This window comes from Lissotriton vulgaris, chromosome 3_1, assembly GCF_964263255.1.
Source record: "Lissotriton vulgaris chromosome 3_1, aLisVul1.2, whole genome shotgun sequence".
Classification (NCBI taxonomy): Eukaryota; Metazoa; Chordata; class Amphibia; order Caudata; family Salamandridae; genus Lissotriton; species Lissotriton vulgaris.
In genome coordinates this window covers 33,892,784-33,914,819 of record NC_141689.1, presented here as the reverse complement: position 1 = coordinate 33,914,819, position 22,036 = coordinate 33,892,784, and the positions used below count along the sequence as shown (strand labels likewise).

Here is a 22,036-nt window from a genome sequence, read left to right as displayed (position 1 = left end):
AAGCACGGAAGGCAGAGAGGCACGGAAGGCAGATAGTCATGGGTGAGAAAAAACATGGCAGAGAAGCAAAGGAGATGGTTGAAAGAAAGTGAAGCATGGGAGGAAGAGCGACAAGGGAGGCAGAGATTCATGGGAGAGAAAGAAAGAGCAGGGATGCAGAGGAGATGGTTGGAAGAAAGAGAAGCACAGGAGACACAGAGGCACGGGAGGCGGAGATTCATTTGGGAAAGAAACACTCAAGAGATGAACCGGAGATGGAAGGAAGAAAGAGAAGCACAGGAGACTGAGACAGGTCGATGGAAGAAACAGAAGCACGGGAGGCAGAGACAGGTCGATGGAAGAAACAGAAGCACGGGAGACAGAGACAGGTCGATGGAAGAAACAGTGGCACGGGAGGCAAAGATTCATGGAAGAAAGAGAAGCACGGCAGAGATGCACAGGAGAGGGATGAAAGAAAGAGAAGCATGGAAAACAGAGACAGGTGCATATAGCAAGAACCTCTTTAAAATTATCGCCGTTTTAGCGCCCCCCCCCCTCGCCCACCAGCTCTGATATTGATCTCCGATTTCCGGAGAGCACGCGCACAGCCTTCGATTTCAGGCTCTTTGATGACACGAGTGGAGTGTCTGCGCTGCGCACCTTCAGAGGGTGGTATCAATGACACGGCATTATCACAGCAGGCCCTTCGCACCGAAGGGTCTTTGATACCATGAATCGGGAGCTCATGAAGTACCTGCCTACTGCTTCGTGCATAGAGTAAATATTATTTGCATAAGATACTCCGTGCATGGAGGGATTATTACCTACATGGGTCTCTCCGTGCATGGAGTGATTATTACCTGCATGGGTTGCCCCATATAAGGAGTGATGATTACCTGCATAGAATGTTCCACACATGGAGTGATTATTACCTTTGTAGGATGGTCTGTAAATGGAGTGATTATACCCTGCATGGGTTTCTCCGTGCATGGAGTGATTATTACCTGCATGGGTTTTTCCGTGCATAGAGTGATTATTACCTGCATGGGTCTCTTCGTGCATAGAGTGATTATTACCTGTATGGGTCTCTCCGTGCATAGAGTGATTATTACCTGCATGGGTTTCTCCGTGCATGGAGTGATTATTTCCTACATGGGGTGCCTCATGTATGGAGTGATGATTACCTGCATAGAATGTTCCACACATGGAGTGATTATTACCTTTGTAGGATGGTCTGTAAATGGAGTGATTATTGCCTGCATGGGTTTCTCCGTGCATGGAGTGATCATTACCTGCATGGGTTTCTCCGTGCATGGAGTGATTATTACCTGCATGGGTTTCTCCGTGCATAGAGTGATTATTACCTGCATGGGTTTCTTTGTGCATAGAATGATTATTACCTGCATGGGTTTCTCTGTGCATGGAGTAATTATTACCTGCATGGGTTTCTCCGTGCATAGAGTGATTATTACCTGCATGGGTTTCTCCGTGCATAGAGTGATTATTACCTGCATGGGTTTCTCCGTGCATAGAGTGATTATTACCTACATGGGTCTCTCCGTGCATGGAGTGATTATTACCTGCATGGGGTGCCTCATGCATGGAGTGATGATTACCTGCATGGAATGTTCCACACATGGAGTGATTATTACCTTTGTAGGGTGGTCTGTAAATGGAGTGATTATTACCTTTGTAGGATGGTCTGTAAATGGAGTGATTTTTACCTGCATGGGTTTCTCCATGCATAGAGTGATTTTTACCTGCTTGGGTTTCTCCATGCATAGAGTGATTTTTACCTGCATGGGTTTCTCCGTGCATAGAGTGATTATTACCTGCATGGGTTTCTTTGTGCATAGAATGATTATTACCTGCATGGGTTTCTCCGTGCATAGAGTGATTATTACCTGCATGGGTTTCTCTGTGCATGGAGTGATTTTTACCTGCATGGGTTTCTCTGTGCATAGAGTGATTATTACCTACATGGGTCTCTCCGTGCATGGAGTGATTATTACCTGCATGGGTTTCTCCGTGCATAGAGTGATTATTACCAGCATGGGTTTCTCCGTGCATAGAGTGATTATTACCTGCATGGGTTTCTCCGTGCATAGAGTGATTATTACCTACATGGGTCTCTCCGTGCATGGAGTGATTATTACCTGCATGGGGTGCCTCATGCATGGAGTGATGATTACCTGCATGGAATGTTCCACACATGGAGTGATTATTACCTTTGTAGGATGGTCTGTAAATGGAGTGATTATTGCCTGCATGGGTTTCTCCGTGCATGGAGTGATCATTACCTGCATGGGTTTCTCCGTGCATGGAGTGATTATTACCTGCATGGGTTTCTCCGTGCATAGAGTGATTATTACCAGCATGGGTTTCTCCGTGCATAGAGTGATTATTACCTGCATGGGTTTCTCCGTGCATAGAGTGATTATTACCAGCATGGGTTTCTCCGTGCATAGAGTGATTATTACCTGCATGGGTTTCTCCGTGCATAGAGTGATTATTACCAGCATGGGTTTCTCCGTGCATAGAGTGATTATTACCAGCATGGGTTTCTCCGTGCATGGAGTGATTATTACCTGCATGGGTTTCTCCATGCATAGAGTGATTATTGCCTGCATGGGTTTCTCTGTGCATGGAGTGATTATTACCTGCATGGGTTTCTCCATGCATAGAGTGATTATTGCCTGCATGGGTTTCTCCGTGCATGGAGTGATTATTACCTGCATGGATTTCTCCGTGCATAGGGTGATTATTACCTGCATGGGTTTCTCCGTGCATAGAGTGATTATTACCTACATGGGTCTCACCGTGCATGGAGTGATTATTACCTGCATGGGTTTCTCCGTGCATAGAGTGATTATTACCTGCATGGGTTTCTCCGTGCATAGAGTGATTATTACCTACATGGGTCTCTCCGTGCATGGAGTGATTATTACCTGCATGGGTTGCCTCATATAAGGAGTGATGATTACCTGCATAGAATGTTCCACACATGGAGTGATTATTACCTTTGTAGGATGGTCTGTAAATGGAGTGATTATACCCTGCATGGGTTTCTCCGTGCATGGAGTGATTATTACCTGCATGGGTTTTTCCGTGCATAGAGTGATTATTACCTGCATGGGTCTCTTCGTGCATAGAGTGATTATTACCTGTATGGGTCTCTCCGTGCATAGAGTGATTATTACCTGCATGGGTTTCTCCGTGCATGGAGTGATTATTTCCTACATGGGGTGCCTCATGTATGGAGTGATGATTACCTGCATAGAATGTTCCACACATGGAGTGATTATTACCTTTGTAGGATGGTCTGTAAATGGAGTGATTATTACCTGCATGGGTTTCTCCGTGCATAGAGTGATTATTACCAGCATGGGTTTCTCCGTGCATAGAGTGATTATTACCTGCATGGGTTTCTCCGTGCATAGAGTGATTATTACCAGCATGGGTTTCTCCGTGCATAGAGTGATTATTACCTGCATGGGTTTCTCCGTGCATAGAGTGATTATTACCAGCATGGGTTTCTCCGTGCATAGAGTGATTATTACCAGCATGGGTTTCTCCGTGCATGGAGTGATTATTACCTGCATGGGTTTCTCCATGCATAGAGTGATTATTGCCTGCATGGGTTTCTCTGTGCATGGAGTGATTATTACCTGCATGGGTTTCTCCATGCATAGAGTGATTATTGCCTGCATGGGTTTCTCCGTGCATGGAGTGATTATTACCTGCATGGATTTCTCCGTGCATAGGGTGATTATTACCTGCATGGGTTTCTCCGTGCATAGAGTGATTATTACCTACATGGGTCTCACCGTGCATGGAGTGATTATTACCTGCATGGGTTTCTCCGTGCATAGAGTGATTATTACCTGCATGGGTTTCTCCGTGCATAGAGTGATTATTACCTACATGGGTCTCTCCGTGCATGGAGTGATTATTACCTGCATGGGTTGCCTCATATAAGGAGTGATGATTACCTGCATAGAATGTTCCACACATGGAGTGATTATTACCTTTGTAGGATGGTCTGTAAATGGAGTGATTATACCCTGCATGGGTTTCTCCGTGCATGGAGTGATTATTACCTGCATGGGTTTTTCCGTGCATAGAGTGATTATTACCTGCATGGGTCTCTTCGTGCATAGAGTGATTATTACCTGTATGGGTCTCTCCGTGCATAGAGTGATTATTACCTGCATGGGTTTCTCCGTGCATGGAGTGATTATTTCCTACATGGGGTGCCTCATGTATGGAGTGATGATTACCTGCATAGAATGTTCCACACATGGAGTGATTATTACCTTTGTAGGATGGTCTGTAAATGGAGTGATTATTGCCTGCATGGGTTTCTCCGTGCATGGAGTGATCATTACCTGCATGGGTTTCTCCGTGCATGGAGTGATTATTACCTGCATGGGTTTCTCCGTGCATAGAGTGATTATTACCTGCATGGGTTTCTTTGTGCATAGAATGATTATTACCTGCATGGGTTTCTCCGTGCATAGAGTGATTATTACCTGCATGGGTTTCTCTGTGCATGGAGTAATTATTACCTGCATGGGTTTCTCCGTGCATAGAGTGATTATTACCTGCATGGGTTTCTCCGTGCATAGAGTGATTATTACCTGCATGGGTTTCTCCGTGCATAGAGTGAATATTACCTACATGGGTCTCTCCGTGCATGGAGTGATTATTACCTGCATGGGGTGCCTCATGCATGGAGTGATGATTACCTGCATGGAATGTTCCACACATGGAGTGATTATTACCTTTGTAGGGTGGTCTGTAAATGGAGTGATTATTACCTTTGTAGGATGGTCTGTAAATGGAGTGATTTTTACCTGCATGGGTTTCTCCATGCATAGAGTGATTTTTACCTGCTTGGGTTTCTCCATGCATAGAGTGATTTTTACCTGCATGGGTTTCTCCGTGCATAGAGTGATTATTACCTGCATGGGTTTCTTTGTGCATAGAGTGATTATTACCTGCATGGGTTTCTCCGTGCATAGAGTGATTATTACCTGCATGGGTTTCTCTGTGCATGGAGTGATTTTTACCTGCATGGGTTTCTCTGTGCATAGAGTGATTATTACCTACATGGGTCTCTCCGTGCATGGAGTGATTATTACCTGCATGGGGTGCCTCATGCATGGAGTGATGATTACCTGCATGGAATGTTCCACACATGGAGTGATTATTACCTTTGTAGGGTGGTCTGTAAATGGAGTGATTATTACCTGCATGGGTTTCTCCGTGCATAGAGTGATTATTACCTGCATGGGTTTCTCCGTGCATAGAGTGATTATTACCTACATGGGTCTCTCCGTGCATGGAGTGATTATTACCTGCATGGGGTGCCTCATGCATGGAGTGATGATTACCTGCATGGAATGTTCCACACATGGAGTGATTATTACCTTTGTAGGGTGGTCTGTAAATGGAGTGATTATTACCTTTGTAGGATGGTCTGTAAATGGAGTGCTTATTACCTGCATGGGTTTCTCCGTGCATAGAGTGATTATTACCTGCATGGGTTTCTCCGTGCATAGAGCGATTATTACCTACATGGGTCTCTCCGTGCATGGAGTGATTATTACCTGCATGGGGTGCCTCATGCATGGAGTGATGATTACCTGCATGGAATGTTCCACACATGGAGTGATTATTACCTTTGTAGGGTGGTCTGTAAATGGAGTGATTATTACCTTTGTAGGATGGTCTGTAAATGGAGTGATTATTACCTGCATGGGTTTCTCCGTGCATAGAGTGATTTTTACCTGCTTGGGTTTCTCCATGCATAGAGTGATTTTTACCTGCATGGGTTTCTCCGTGCATGGAGTATTTATTACCTGCATGCAGTGCTCCATGGAGTAAAGATTACCTGCTTGAGCTCCTGCATGCATGGAGTGATTAATACTGCTTGGGGTGCTGCATGGAGTAAAGATTACCTGCATGAGCTCCTGCATGCATGGAGTGATTAATACCTGCTTGGGGTGCTGCATGTCCCTGGAGCCAGTCTGCCCTCCACTGAGGTTCGTCTGAACTTGGGACTTTGTCCCCGTGTAGGGCAACCAGATATTCACAGTTGGCGCTTTTTCCTTTTAGGTGATATTTTCACTTAAATAGTTTATCTCCTGTTCTACTGTTTGGATTTTTATAATTTTTGGCTTTTATTCATAAACTTGTGCTCTATTTACCTAATCTGGAGTGGGATCCTTTTTGTGTGGGGTGTTTTCACTTTATGTTTTCAGTGTTGCACAAATATTTTGCACACTGCCTCAAGTTAAGCCTGACTGCTCTCTGCCCACGAACTCGAGAGTTGAGCACAGGTTCATTTAGGGTTTTCTTATGCCTCACCCTGACTAGGATTGCGGTTCTTGCTTGAGGAGGGCCCCCCCACAACCAGTAACCCACATTCTTACATCACTGTTTTTAAGTATTGGCAATTTTGAGGGGGCACTGAGAACCCTCAACGTACCCCTTCTCATTGTAAGATTTGATGACCTGAACCCCACGAGGCCTGCCAGGGGGGGGTGGGGGGGGAGAGGAGTGGGGGCCCCACTGGTCAAAAGGAAAAATACAGTGATAATAACATATCGTTATCATAATGATCTTTTCCCGATCACAGTCAGTGGCGGACGGGGCGGGGCCGCGCAGGAGGCGTGGTCTGCACTCCCTAAGTGCTCATGACTGTACTCCCGCCCTCTTGGGCCGCACTTTGCATCTTCCCCATTAAGTTGCATTACACAGCCTGATCAGGAACATAGCCACGCCCCCAGATCCCGTCTGAGCGCGGAACCACGGCGCACAGACCAATCACAACGCTGCATTGTAGAGTTGTGATTGGCTCAGGAGAGCCTGTGTGGCCGGGTGCTTCCTGCTGCCAGCTGGGACCGGAAGATGAAGAGGATGGAGGAGAGGCGGTTGTCTGTCCGTCTCAGGTAAGTCCTTTTTATTCTCCACCCCCCTCCCTCCCCCAATCTGGAAGCAGCCGCTACTCTACTGGGGCGTATGCACCATAGGTATGAACGATACTGTTCAGCGGGCGTCCTGGAAGGAAGGACTTAAACCCCTCCCCCCCCCCCCCCCCCTCCCCTTGAAGAAACGTAAACACAAACATTGGGCCTCTGGAGACAGATGTTTTAACATTGTTGTGATTAAACGAATGAACAGGGTTCGCCAGGGTGCACCTATGGTCGCTGAGTGCCACACAGGATGTGCGTCACAGGAGCAACGATTGTACTGAATAGAACACTCAACAGCGTCTAACATCGGATTTCTGTGGCTCTGTGTCGGAAAAAATATTGTATTTTTGGTGAAGAGCTTTTTGATTAAAGTCTGCCGAATACTCCGGTTTAATGAGAAACCTTTGCGCGCGCTGATGTACCGGGTACCATTTTGCATCAATATTTATGCGTGTTAGAGTTTAGAAGAGAATGAAATCAAACATGTGTGGTATGATTTGCGTTTAATCACATGATCAGTGAGGCTGAGTGGTATCTGCTGTCTCCCAAACACCCTCCTGCGACAGGGGAGGGGCCTCGAAGACTCCCCCTGCCCACCCTTAGCTTATCCTTCCCCTTGAGACCCTCCCCATCCCCCACTCCCCATGGCACCACCTACAACATACTACCTCCCTGCCACCCCGGTACCACTGCCCTGTATCCCTGGTACCTCTTCCCAAGCATCCTGTTACCTCCACCTGGAACGCCAGGTACCCCTGCCCGACATCCTCGGTACTTCGCTCCAGCACCCCACATACCGCTCCCTGGCACCCCTGTTACCACCTTCTGGCACCCGCGGTACCCCTGTCTGGCATGCTTGGTATTGTCTCCAGCACCCCTGATACCTCTCCCCATCACCACAGTACCACTGCCCAGTATCCCTGGTACCTGTCCCCAGCACCCTTGGTTCGTCTCTCTGGCCGCCCGGTACCCTGCCTAGCTTTCCGGGTCCCTGTCCCCAGCACCCCAGTACCACTCACCAGCACCCCCTTTATGTATCTCTCCCTGGCACCCCTGATACCTCTCCCCATCACCACAGTACCACTGCCCAGTATCCCTGGTACCTGTCCCCAGCACCCTTGGTTCGTCTCTCTGGCCGCCCGGTACCCTGCCTAGCTTTCCGGGTCCCTGTCCCCAGCACCCCAGTACCACTCACCAACACCCCCTGTATGTATCTCTCCCTGGCACCCCTGATACCTCTCCCCATCACCACAGTACCACTGCCCAGTATCCCTTGGTACCTGTCCCCAGCACCCTTGGTTCGTCTCTCTGGCCGCCCGGTACCCTGCCTAGCTTTCCGGGTCCCTGTCCCCAGCACCCCAGTACCACTCACCAGCACCCCCTTTATGTATCTCTCCCTGGCACCCCTGTTACTTTCTACTGGCACCCGGTACCCCGGCTTCTGCTCTATCTAGCTTGATCGCAAGATGTGGGTGTGCCCACTGTCTTTGAGGGTCTGCACACGGTGTTTGAGGGTCTGCACACTGCCTTTGAGGGTCTGCACACGGTGTTTGAGGATCAGCACGCTGAGTTTGAGGGTCTGGACACTGTGTTTGAGGGTCTGCACACTGTGTGTGAGGGTCTGCACACTGCCTTTGGGGGTCTGCACACTGTGTTTGAGGGTCTGCATACTGTGTTTGAGGGTCTGCACTGTGTTTGAGGGTCTGCACACTGACTTTGGGGACCTGCACACTGTGTTTGAGGGTCTGCACACTGTGTTTGAGGGTCTGCACTGTGTTTGAGGGTCTGCACACTGCCTTTGGGGGTCTGCACACTGTGTTTGAGGGTCTGCACACTGTGTTTGAGGGTCTGCATACTGTGTTTGAGGACGAGCACACTGTCTTTGAGGGTCTGCACACTGTATTTGAGGGTCTGCACACTGTGTTTGAGGGTCTGCACACTGCCTTTGGGGGTCTGCCCACTGTGTTTGAGGGTCTGCACACTATGTTTGAGGGTCTGCACACTGTGTTTGAGGGTCTACACACTGTGTTTGAGGGTCTGCACACTGTGTTTGAGGATCAGCACACTGTGTGTGAGGGTCTGCACACTGCCTTTGGGGGTCTGCACACTGTGTTTGAGGGTCTGCACACTGTCTTTGAGGGTCTGCACACTGTGTTTGAGGGTCTGCACACTGTGTTTGAGGGTCTGCACACTGTGTTTGAGGGTCAGCACACGGCCTTTGAGGGTCTGCACACTGTGTTTGAGGGTCTGCACACTGTGTTTGAGGGTGTGCACACTGTGTTTGAGGATGAGCACACTGTGTTTGAGGGTCTGCACACTGTGTTTGAGGGTCTGCACTGTGTTTGAGGGTCTGCACACTGACTTTGGGGACCTGCACACTGTGTTTGAGGGTCTGCACACTGTGTTTGAGGGTCTGCACTGTGTTTGAGGGTCTGCACACTGCCTTTGGGGGTCTGCACACTGTGTTTGAGGGTCTGCACACTGTGTTTGAGGGTCTGCATACTGTGTTTGAGGACGAGCACACTGTCTTTGAGGGTCTGCACACTGTATTTGAGGGTCTGCACACTGTGTTTGAGGGTCTGCACACTGCCTTTGGGGGTCTGCCCACTGTGTTTGAGGGTCTGCACACTATGTTTGAGGGTCTGCACACTGTGTTTGAGGGTCTACACACTGTGTTTGAGGGTCTGCACACTGTGTTTGAGGATCAGCACACTGTGTGTGAGGGTCTGCACACTGCCTTTGGGGGTCTGCACACTGTGTTTGAGGGTCTGCACACCGTCTTTGAGGGTCTGCACACTGTGTTTGAGGGTCTGCACACTGTGTTTGAGGGTCTGCACACTGTGTTTGAGGGTCAGCACACGGCCTTTGAGGGTCTGCACACTGTGTTTGAGGGTCTGCACACTGTGTTTGAGGGTGTGCACACTGTGTTTGAGGATGAGCACACTGTGTTTGAGGGTCTGCACACTGTGTTTGAGGATGAGCACACTGTGTTTGAGGGTCTGCACACTGTGTTTGAGGGTCTGCATACTGTGTGTGAGGGTCTGCACACTGCCTTTGGGGGTCTCTACACTGTGTTTGAGGGTCTGCACACTGTGTGTGAGGGTCTGCACACTGCCTTTGGGGGTCTGCACACTGTGTTTGAGGGTCTGCACACTGTGTTTGAGGGTCTGCACTCTGTTTGAGGGTCTGCACACTGCCTTTGGGGGTCTGCACACTGTGTTTGAGGGTCTGCACACTGTGTTTGAGGATCAGCACACTGTGTGTGAGGGTCTGCGCACTGCCTTTGGGTGTCTGCACACTGTGTTTGAGGGTCTGCACACTGTGTTTGAGGATCAGCACACTGTGTGTGAGGGTCTGCACACTGCCTTTGGGGGTCTGCACACTGTGTTTGAGGGTCTGCACACTGTGTTTGAGGATCAGCACACTGAGTTTGAGGGTCTGCACACTGTGTTTGAGGATCAGCACACTGTGTTTGAGGGTCTGCACTGTGTTTGAGGGTCTGCACACTGCCTTTGAGGGTCTGTACACTGCCTTTGAGAGACTGCACACTGAGTTTGAGGGTCTGCACACGGTTTCAGGGTCTGCACACTGTGTTGGAGGGTTTGCACACTGTGTTTGAGGATCAACACACTGTTTGAGTGATACAACCATACTGCATACCTACACAACCCTAACTCACAAACACAACCACTCTCCTTTGAGAACGCTGCTGCACAGGGGCTTAGCTAGAGCTTGTGGCACCCGGGGCTATCCCTCAGATTGCCGATCCTTGGGAGGGGGTGGGGGGGGGCTGCTGGGGAAAAAGGACAGTGAGTACATGAAAGATGTCTGAGAGACACGTAGTATTGCTGCTACTAGTTACCTCGATCATGAAAGTTACATGCACATACATGACACGGTCAATTGCTACACAGTTGAATACACCGGTGACTGGCAGTACAAAAGAGAACACACAGACTGCATGATCTATCTGGGGACTCAGAATGTGAAATCCATCAGAGAGCTGTGTGAACAATTACCCCTCAGCACAATGCAAACATGCACATACATGACACTGTTCAGGGATCCATCATCTACAGCTGACATTAAATGACCATACATCATAGTCCCCCCATTAAAGCAGTGGGGTCCTGCACAAACGTGATGTGCTCTGGGGACCCAAAACCAACGTAACTAACAGTGTCAAAGCCTGTGATTCTTTACCTTTCAAAAACAGCAAATTAATTATTCACAGGGGCTGACTCACTGTATGCCCTTAGAACTAAACGCAGCACAAAGGGGTCAGTCAGCTCCACCTTGCCAACACAGACTGGATACACAGCCCACTCTGGTGGCCCAAAGGCAACAACCGGGGGTCGTGCCCTCGTCGCCTAAAGATTTACACCAAGAAAGAGAAACAAATATGTCTGAATAACTTCTGGGAGGAATGTTCTTTCCTCCCCCCAATAATCTTAGAAATTGTTTTAAATTATACAATTTCGAGCACAAACTTTATTTAATGGAACTTTAAAACCTTTGGGTTCTAAAAAGGCACTTATGATGAAATATTTCAATGTGTTCACTTTGTGCAAAGAAAGGCTGAATCTCTCTGAAGATGTCGATGATTCACCTTCCCCGAAAACACTGTTAAAGTGTGCAGGTAAAATAGAACATCCTTAACACAATTTGACCGAAAATTTGGTAAAAAGCCTAAAGTCCTGCAGGTAGTTTTGAAAATCAGAGTTTGCAATTTTACAGGGCCTATAAAATTCAAACCATATACAACACCTTCTTGACATCTACATTACACAACCTTTTATTGATCAAGTAGATTTTCATGAATATTTTATGAAGCTCTTTTTGGAAAAGGGCAGAGTGGAAAAAATTGTTACACAGACCTCGCAACATCATACCATAGATAACAAGCATTTGAAATGCAATAGGTCTCGCATTCACTGGAGTTTGAGATATTGGCATTGTAAATGACAATGCCTTTTATTTATGTATTGGGTTTTAAAACATAAATAAAAGGCATTGTCATTTACAATACTAATAGCTTAAACTTGCGTGAATGCGAGACCTATTGCATTGCAAATGCTTGTTTTATTTTGTGATAATGCTATGTGTGCCCTAAGTGGCTATGGGTATGCCCAGAAGTGGGTCTCTTGCTCACTGTGCCACTGGATTCAAGCTACCTTGGCTGAGGAGGGGTGATACCTTGAAATCAGTCCCAGGATGCTTGTTTCCGGTCCAGGGAGGACCTGGCTTGTCAGTTCGGCCTGGACTGTTCCCATGGGGCACAGAGTCAAGACTGATTTGCATATGGCTGAGTCCAAACTGGGATGACATGGCGCGCAAAATAACGATGGATTAAACCCAGATTTGTGATTGGGGGTGAGTGTTTGAAAAGTTTCAACACTCCATCCATCAATTTATTTTGTGATGCTGGGAGGTCAGTGGCAGCTTCATTTTCTGATCACAATGTGTGCGTTCTGCAATCACCCTTTCTCATGAAGAAACAGCCCCACAGAAGAGCATCATTGCATACGTATTACATGTGGTACTCACATATCACTGTAAAACCCACTTAAAAGGAGAGATGGAAACATGGACAACACATCTCCATTCTTAGTGCATTCTTGCTGCTGCTGCAACTTGGCCTTTCACTCTGACATCGCTTGTGGAGTTCTAGGGGCATCATGTGTAATACCGGGGGGGGAGGTACTGGGCGACGACTGGCACAGCTGGATTGTGACTGAGGGCCATATGCATCAAGCCTTTTTCCCGTTTGCAAACGGGCAGATTCTCATAATCAGTCCATTTGCGAATTGGAAGAAGCCTTTTGGGATTTATCATCCCAAAAGCGCATCGCAAAATAGAGAATCACAAAATATGTGATTCTCTATTTTGCAATTAAGGAAATGCAAATTGCAATTCCTTAAATTCAATTCTGGAAGCACCAGAGATGTGCTAAATGGCATTAACGAATTGCAAATTACCACCAACTTCAAGTTAGTGGTAATTTGCGATTTTCTTTAAAAAAGCACCTTTTTGATTTTTTTTGCCATATGTCGCACAAACATGCCCTGAGGGAGGGCATGTGTGAGTGCAAAATGTGCACACATGCATATTTCAGGGGTGCCACAGGGTGTCCTTTTGGCACCCTGGCACCCTTGAAAATGCATTCTCAATTTGCGATTCTCTAATTGGTAATCACAAATTGAGACTGTCTTCCTATTCATTTTTAGGTCTCGCCTGTCGATGCGCATGCGCATCGAGCAAGCGAGAGTATTGGGACTTATCCACTCTTTTCCCAACTTGCAAGGAATCGTGGCGATTCCTTGCAGTGCCCGTGACTTTTAAGCTCAATGCGCATGCGCATTGAGCTTAAAAGCGCGTGCACGTCCGTCTTGGTTTACCCGCTCCGCCCCCTCCCCTTCCCGCCGTGTCGCATTTCTCCTCCCCCCTCCCCTCTCTTCCCTCCGTCTTGTTTGTTATTTTACCCGCTCCGCCCCCTCCCCTTCCCGCCGTGTCGCATTTCTCCTCCCCCCTCCCCTCTCTTCCCTCCGTCTCGTTCGCATTTTTTCATCAAGCCTGCTGCTATCGCCAAGGAAGAGCTCTGCTGTTTTCCCCTTTATTTATATATCTACCCTGTTAGCAAAGTCAGAACCCTACTGCTGGCAAAGCACTTACTGTAATGCGAATAAAATAGCACATACCAGCACCGAGCTGTCTTTTTTTTCCAAGACACGAGGTGTGAGTACCGCACTGTTATCTGCCCAGACTACAAAGTGTTTGTAGCCAGTCAGAATACGTTATTGGTTCCCTTATAAAGGCTAGCAGCTTCGTGGAGTCCTGCGTGTTTATGCTGATATAATGCTACAGCTGGGTATTAATAAAAGCTTGCCAATGTCCGTCTTCTTTGTTTAATTTAACCCGCTCCGCCCCCTCCCCTTCCCGCCGTGTCGCATTTCTCCTCCCCCCTCCCCTCTCTTCCCTCCGTCTCGTTCGCATTTTTTCATCAAGCCTGCTGCTATCGCCAAGGAAGAGCTCTGCTGTTTTCCCCTTTATTTATATATGTTATAATAGAGACAGTCTCAGCTTGCACTTAAGGCTCAGCGGGAGGAAAAGAAATTGCTAACGCCGTGATATTCATTCTTTAATTCTAGCCTCGCGACAGTCCAAGTCTGCAGTTAATTGCAGCCAATGCAGCAAAGATGTGTGGGTGAGTTGAGGCTCGGCTTTCTGACGCGCAATTTTCACTCAGCGCAGGAAATAACAAAAAAGGACAGGCGGATGAAAGTGACAGCTGCTGAGTTCGGCACGCAGATTTGTTTGCGCCTGTCACACTTTCATTGTGAACGTTCCCTTTGTGACAACGCTACCCTGTTAGCAAAGTCAGAACCCTACTGCTGGCAAAGCACTTACTGTAATGCGAATAAAATAGCACATACCAGCACCGAGCTGTCTTTTTTTTCCAAGACACGAGGTGTGAGTACCGCACTGTTATCTGCCCAGACTACAAAGTGTTTGTAGCCTGTCAGAATACGTTATTGGTTCCCTTATAAAGGCTAGCAGCTTCGTGGAGTCCTGCGTGTTTATGCTGATATAATGCTACAGCTGGGTATTAATAAAAGCTTGCCAATGTGAGATGTTAACTTAAAAGAACAAACGAAGGAGGTATTAGGACTGAGCGGGTAAACAAAACGTTCACTTGAACATGCAGATTGTGGAATGACGCATTGCCGTGAGTTCTAAACAGTTAGACTTCACACTTACACTAAACGCCCCGAAACCTGTCAAAGTGAGCCGCCAAATGGCTTTTTATTTTTAAATCGCTACGGGACTGCATTTACCAATGTCTGTCGAAAAAAAGAGCTTGAATGAATGTACACCACGTGCCCAAGCTGCTGATGCGACAAGGGTTACAGGTTTTTTTTCTTTTGCTTTGAGTTGGTTGGTAGTTCTTGTTACCGCGCTGGGAAGATTTATCTTCTCCCTTTCTATGCTCAACTCTCTCCCTTTCTATAATCGCAGACTCCCTCTCCTGCTTCTCTCTCTTGCTTCGCTCTTGGGCTCCCTGTCCGTACTTCTCGCCCCTGATACACTCTGTCTCCCTCTCCATGCTTCTGTCCCCTGCTGCACTCTCAGGCTCCCTGTCCGTGCATCTCTCCCTTGCTTCACTCTTGGGCTCCCTCTCCGTGCTTCTCTTCCTTGCTGCACTCTCTGCTCCCTCTCTGTGCTTCTCTCCCCTGCTGCACTCTCGTGCTCTCTAGAGATGTGGCCTAACGGCCAGAGCTGCCATCTAAGTCACGTAAATACAAAACATGTTGCATTCCAAATGCTATAGGTGTCACATTCGCGAAAGTTATAACTATTGGCATTGTAAATGACAAAGCTATCCATTTAGCTATTTTAAAAACCAACACATAAATAAAATATTTGTCATTTACAAGACCAATAGCTCCAACTTTTCTAATGCGAGACCTATTGCATTTCCAATGCTTGTTTTAATTGCGAATCTCAATTTGCGATTCGCAAATAAGGAACATGTAGGATTCGCAAAATTTTTAGCAAATTGTACATACAATGCATTTTGTGATTGTCTAATTGCGATTCGCTAAAAATCGCAATTTGAGAATCGCAAAACTCTTTTTTGATACATATGGTCCTGAGTGTCTATACAAAAGCCCTTGAACTACTGCACTCTGTGCAGAGGGAGAGGGCAATCCGAGGAGGACTGCGGTGACCCCTGTGGTCTGACTCAAAGCCCGAAAACAGCCACAGATCGAATCGATTATGGAGACGCAATACCTGAGCATTTGTGGCAACCTCTGTGGGGCCCATAAATGACACTCAATCCCCCCAAACTATTGGAATTCATCACACGACCCCAATACCGTGCCTTCGATTGAGCCATGTGGGGGCGTGTGGGGTGCACACTGCTGTCCAGGGGCAGGTTGTTCACAAACTGAACAGTCCGAAAGAGAGACCTTTTCTGCCGAATGACGCCGCAGGTGGAGGCGTGGACTCCTCAAGTCACTGCGCCTAGATAGGACCGGCTCCCTCAACCTGCCACTCCCTGGGTAAGGAGTGAACCCCTCAATTAGAGGTGTTAAAAGGGGCAAATATTCCAGAAGAGTCTGGGACAAGGACGCAGGATATCTGTCGACACGTAGGGCTTGCCCCAGATGTGGGCTTGGTCATTCAGTACTTTTAGCTTTGAAAGCTGATGTGGGAGCCCCCTACTGGCCAGAATGAATAGCACACTTAGCACTTGCATGGGACACTTAATGCCTGCATGGGGGTTACACACCAAACAAAACAGGCGATGTAGCTGTGTTTCAGAAATGTAATGCTTTGCCTAAATAAAAACATGGACTTTGGCTAATGCGAGGAGATTTTAGCCCCCAGACTCCCTCTTGATATAACGTGTCACTGTGTCACGTGTGTAACTCACATTTGTGTGTCTCAGCAGACTAAAGCTTGAAGGTGCTTCATGGGCACTGACTCTCACACACTGTTCTGAATAACACGTGTATTAGATCACGGTTCCACCAGCTGTCAAGAATCACACTCGATGTAACACTATTGGTTCCCGCACAGGAGGTGAGGCGCCATGTTGTAGGATTAAGAGAGACTTTCTAATGTATTCTGCAACTGCTCCTCTCTGCTGGGCTCGGGCTGGGTGACGACTGTGAGACCCGCGCACAGTTGTCGTAAATGTATGAAAATCTTTGTTCGGAACCCTTTAAAAGTATAATTTGCTTGGTTGAGGGGACACCCTCTTTCACTCCCCCTAGGAGGCGAATCCATGCCAGATTGTCGCCCATTTTATACCATGTCATTTGCTGCCCTGAACTTTACAGAGTTCTTTGATTGATTTCTGTTCTTTGTCTGGGCTTTGCGCTCTGATTTAGAGATTCATTGATTCTGACTACTAGAATCAATTTCTGTACGACTAAATTATAAAACTAAAGCCTTTAAGCCGTTTCTGTTTGTCAAACGGGGTTCTACACAACTGTCACTAGAAATGTTCCCATAGAGAAGCAGGTGCAGCGGGAGCCGCCCGTCCGAGCAGAGGTGCACCCCGTCCCATCAGTCGCGCCTTGACACTGGATCAAGGTACTTTGATTGTCACCTGTGTGCGGAGGCTCGCTTCCTGCTTTGGATGACTATTACTTTGATGGGGTATTTGTTGCTTGTGTTGGGTGCTGTTTACCTGCATGGGTCCTCTACCCGGACCTCGAACGCTTCCCGTACGCACGACTAGGTGCGCTTTCTCCTCCCCTAGGGCCCTGTCTTGAAGTTTTGGACGCACCCGTCTTTTCTTCGATCCCACTACGAGGAGCAGGGTACTTAGTGACCTATTCTTTCTTTTACTCACGTGGCTGGCAATTTATTTCATCCGCCACCACGTTTCGAACACCTTCAAGCCTTATCAGCCCTGAGGAGTCACATCTCCTTCACGGTGTGACGAAACACGTGTCGGCTGGCTATTATCATTTGTACTGACCTGCAATTGACTTATAAACCTTCTTCACCAACATGAACCTTTGTGCTTGACCTTTATTTGAACATTTAAGCTATTTTCTCTTTGCTCCTATTTGTTGAGTCCTGACATCAGGGCCACCTACTTCATTAGCATGTGCACAGGATCTGTTTTTTTACCTGCATGGGTCCTACCTGTGTGGATCAACTTCCCTGAAGCCCCAATGCCATGAAGTCCGCTTAATGAAGTTTGAAACAATAGAGGCGACGATATAACTGAACTTCCCATCATCCGGTCACTCCTGTTGCTGCCATGACCCTGAACACTTCATAATATATACCCTTAGTTAAGAGAGCCCCTTTCAACACCAACTACCTCGAATGTAATCCATAGAGGGGGGGGCTTCTTACTGTGAGACCCTTCATGTGTCAAGGAATCTCCCGCTTTATCCACCAACCAGGGAATGGCAGTAGGACACTCCCTGCACCATTGTAATAATATAGCATTACAGAACATGTGCATTTGTAAAATGCGCATTCACCCAGAGGCGCTGAATAACAGATGCTTATTGTTACCCAATTCAACGGTACTCATTTTATTGACCTCAGAAGGATGAAAGGCGAAGTGGGTCAGCTGGGACTTGAACCTGTGACCACGAATATGATGACCATGAGGTTGAAAACCGGCCTCTGCAGTGGAGGCATTAGTCCAGTAAGCCACCAGCTCCCTCCTAAAACGTACTGTCAGTCATTTCCTGTGTACAAGCCATGCCTGCATTGCAATGAGGTACTTTGTTTGACTTTTGCATGCCTGCGGTGTTTAATGTACGCAAAGCACTGCTCACCTGCATGGGCGTGCTCTCGGCGGACATGGAGGTGAAGCCCACAATGTCGCTGAAGTAGATGGTGACGCTGTCGAAGGCCTCGGCCTGGACGGTTTCTCCGCGTTTCAGCTGCTCCGCTACAGAGCTGTTGAGAAGGAAGGGACAGGGCGTGAGGAGGACGACAAGGGACAAGGCTGCCCAGCACGAGGACCCAACCAGGAACTTTGCCTGCACAAGAGACGTGGACCGTCTGTGACCATAAGCCCTCTCAGAATCACTTTCCTCCATTTATTTAAAGTCAGGGCAGGAGGCGAGCATCACAAGTCAGATGAGGAGGCAAGCATCACACGTCAGAGGAGGAGACGAGCATCACACATCAGAGGAGGAGGCGAGCATCACACGTCAGAGGAGGAGACGAGCATCACACGTCAGAGGAGGAGACGAGCATCACACATCAGAGGAGGAGGTGAGCATCACACGTCAGAGGAGGAGACAAGCATCACACATCAGAGGAGGAGACGAGCATCACACATCAGAGGAGGAGGCGAGCATCACAAGTCAGAGGAGGAGGCAAGCATCACATGTCAGAGGAGGAGGCGAGAATCACAAGTCAGAGGAGGAGGCAAGCATCACAAGTCAGAGAAGTAGGCAAGCATCACACATCAGAGGAGGAGGCAAGCATCACACATCAGAGGAGGAGGCGAGCATCACACGTCAGAGGAGGAGGCAAGCATCACAAGTCAGAGGAGGAGGCGAGCATCACACGTCAGAGGAGGAGGTGAACATCACAAGTCAGAGGAGGAGGCAAGCATCACACATCAGAGGAGGAGGCGAGCATCACACATCAGAGGAGGAGGCGAGAATCACAAGTCAGAGGAGAAGGTGAGCATCACAAGTCAGAGGAGGAGGCGAGCATCACAAGTCAGAGGAGGAGGCGAGCATCACAAGTCAGAGGAGGAGGCAAGCATCACACGTCAAAGGAGGAGGCAAGCATCACACGTCAGAGGAGGAGGCGAGCATCACACGTCAGAGGAGGAGGCGAGCATCACAAGTCAGAGGAGGAGGCAAGCCTCACAAGTCAGAGGAGGAGCCGAGCATCACACGTCAGAGGAGGAGGCGAGCATCACAAGTCAGAGGAGGAGGTAAGCATCACAAGTTAGAGGAGGAGGGAAGCATCACACGTCAGAGGAGGAGGCGAGCATCACAAGTCAGAGGAGGAGGCAAGCATCACACGTCAGAGGAGGAGGAGGCAAGCATCACACATCAGAGGAGGAGGAGGCAAGCAGCACACGTCAGAGGAGGAGGCAAGCATCACACGTCAGATGAGGAGGGAAGCATCACAGGTCAGAGGAGGAGGCAATGATCACAAGTCAGAGGAGGCGAGCATCACACGTCAGAGGAGGAGGCGAGCATCACACATCAGAGGAGGAGGTGAGCATCACACGTCAGAGGAGGAGGCAAGTATCACAAGTCAGAGGAGGAGGGAAGCATCATACGTCAAAGGAGGAGGAGGCAAGCATCACACGTCAGAGGAGGAGGCGAGCATCACAAGTCAGAGGAGGAGGCAAGCAGCACACGTCAGAGGAGGAGGCGAGAATCACAAATCAGAGGAGGAGGCAAGCATCACAAGTCAGAGGAGGAGGCAAGCATCACACGTCAGAGGAGGAGGCAAGCATCACAGGTCAGAGGAGGAGGCAATGATCACAAGTCAGAAGAGGAGGGAAGCATCATACGTCAAAGGAGGAGGAGGCAAGCATCACACGTCAGAGGAGGAGGCGAGCATCACAAGTCATAGGAGGAGGCAAGCATCACAAGTCAGAGGAGGAGGGAAGCATCACACGTCAGAGCAGGAGGCGAGCATCACAAGTCAGAGGAGGAGGCGAGCATCACAAGTCAGAGGAGGAGGCGAGCATCACACCTCAGAGGAGAAGGAGGCGAGCATCACACGTCAGAGGAGGAGGAGGTGAGCATCACACATCAGAGGAGGAGGCAAGCATCCCAGGTCAGTGGAGGAGGCAAGGATCACAAGTCAGAGGAGGAGTCAAGCATCACACATCAGTGGAGGAGGTGCGCATCACACGCCAGAGGAGGAGGAAAGAAGCATCGCACGTCAGAGGAGGAGAGCATCACAGGTCAGAGGAGGCGGCAAGCTTCACAAGTCAGAGGAGGAGGCGAGCATCACAAGTCAGAGGAGGAGGCAAGCATCACAAGTCAGAGGAGGAGGAGGCAAGCATCACACGTCAGAGGAGGAGGCAAGCATCACACTTCAGAGGAGGAGGCAAGCATCACAAGTCAGAGGAGGAGGAGACATCACAAGTCTGAGGAGGAGGCGAGCATCACACGTCAGAGGAGGAGGCAAGCATCACAAGTCAGAGGAGGTGGAGGCAAGCATCACAAGTCAGAGGAGGAGGAGGAGGCAAGCATCACACGTCAGTGGAGGAGGCGAGCATCACACGTCAGAGGAGGAGGCGAGCATCACAATTCAGAGGAGGAGGCAAGCATCATACGTCAAAGGAGGAGGAGGCAAGCATCACACGTCAGAGGAGGAGGCAAGCATCACACGTCAGAGGAGGAGGAGGGAAGCATCACACATCAGAGGAGGAGGCAAGCATCACAAGTTAGAGGAGGAGGGAAGCATCACACGTCAGAGGAGGAGGCGAGCATCACAAGTCAGAGGAGGAGGCAAGCATCACAAGTCAGAGGAGGAGGAGGCAAGCATCACACGTCAGAGGAGGAGGAGGCAAGCATCACATGTCAGAGGAGGAGGCAAGCATCACACGTCAGATGAGGAGGGAAGCATCACAGGTCAGAGGAGGAGGCAATGATCACAAGTCAGAGGAGGAGGAGGCGAGCATCACACGTCAGAGGAGGAGGCGAGCATCACACGTCAGTGGAGGAGGTGAGCATCACACGTCAGAGGAAGAGGCAAGCATCACAAGTCAGAGGAGGAGGGAAGCATCATATGTCAAAGGAGGAGGAGGCAAGCATCACACGTCAGAGGAGGAGGCGAGCATCACAAGTCAGAGGAGGAGGCAAGCATCACACGTCAGAGGAGGAGGCGAGAATCACAAATCAGAGGAGGAGGCAAGCATCACAAGTCAGAGGAGGAGGCAAGCATCACACGTCAGAGGAGGAGGCAAGCATCACACGTCAGAGGAGGAGGCAAGCATCACAAGTCAGAGGAGGAGGCAAGCATCACAAGTCACAGGAGGAGGAGGCAAGCATCACACGTCAGAGGAGGAGGCAAGCATCATAAGTCAGAAGAGGAGGAGGCAAGCATCACAGGTCAGAGGAGGAGGCAATGATCACAAGTCAGAAGAGGAGGGAAGCATCATACGTCAAAGGAGGAGGAGGCAAGCATCACACGTCAGAGGAGGAGGCGAGCATCACAAGTCAGAGGAGGAGGCAAGCATCACACGTCAGAGGAGGAGGCAAGCATCACACGTCAGAGGAGGAGGCGAGAATCACAAATCAGAGGAGGAGGCAAGCATCACAAGTCAGAGGAGGAGGCAAGCATCACAAGTCATAGGAGGAGGCAAGCATCACAAGTCAGAGGAGGAGGGACGCATCACCAGTCAGAGCAGGAGGCGAGCATCACAAGTCAGAGGAGGAGGCGAGCATCACAAGTCAGAGGAGGAGGCGAGCATCACACCTCAGAGGAGAAGGAGGCGAGCATCACACGTCAGAGGAGGATGAGGTGAGCATCACACATCAGAGGAGAAGGAGGCGAGCATCACACGTCAGAGGAGGAGGAGGTGAGCATCACACATCAGAGGAGGAGGC

General features: G+C 48.9%; 1 protein-coding gene across 1 annotated transcript in view; it reads right to left on the bottom strand.

Moving 5' to 3' along the window:
* The window catches only part of NPR2 (natriuretic peptide receptor 2), a 469,654-nt gene that overhangs the window by 77,546 nt on the left and 370,072 nt on the right, over window positions 1-22,036 (bottom strand). The window contains exon 17 of the mRNA XM_086960020.1: window positions 18,275-18,398. Within this exon, the coding sequence (XP_086816146.1) occupies window positions 18,275-18,398 (124 nt within the window). The remainder of the gene's footprint in view (window positions 1-18,274; window positions 18,399-22,036) is intronic.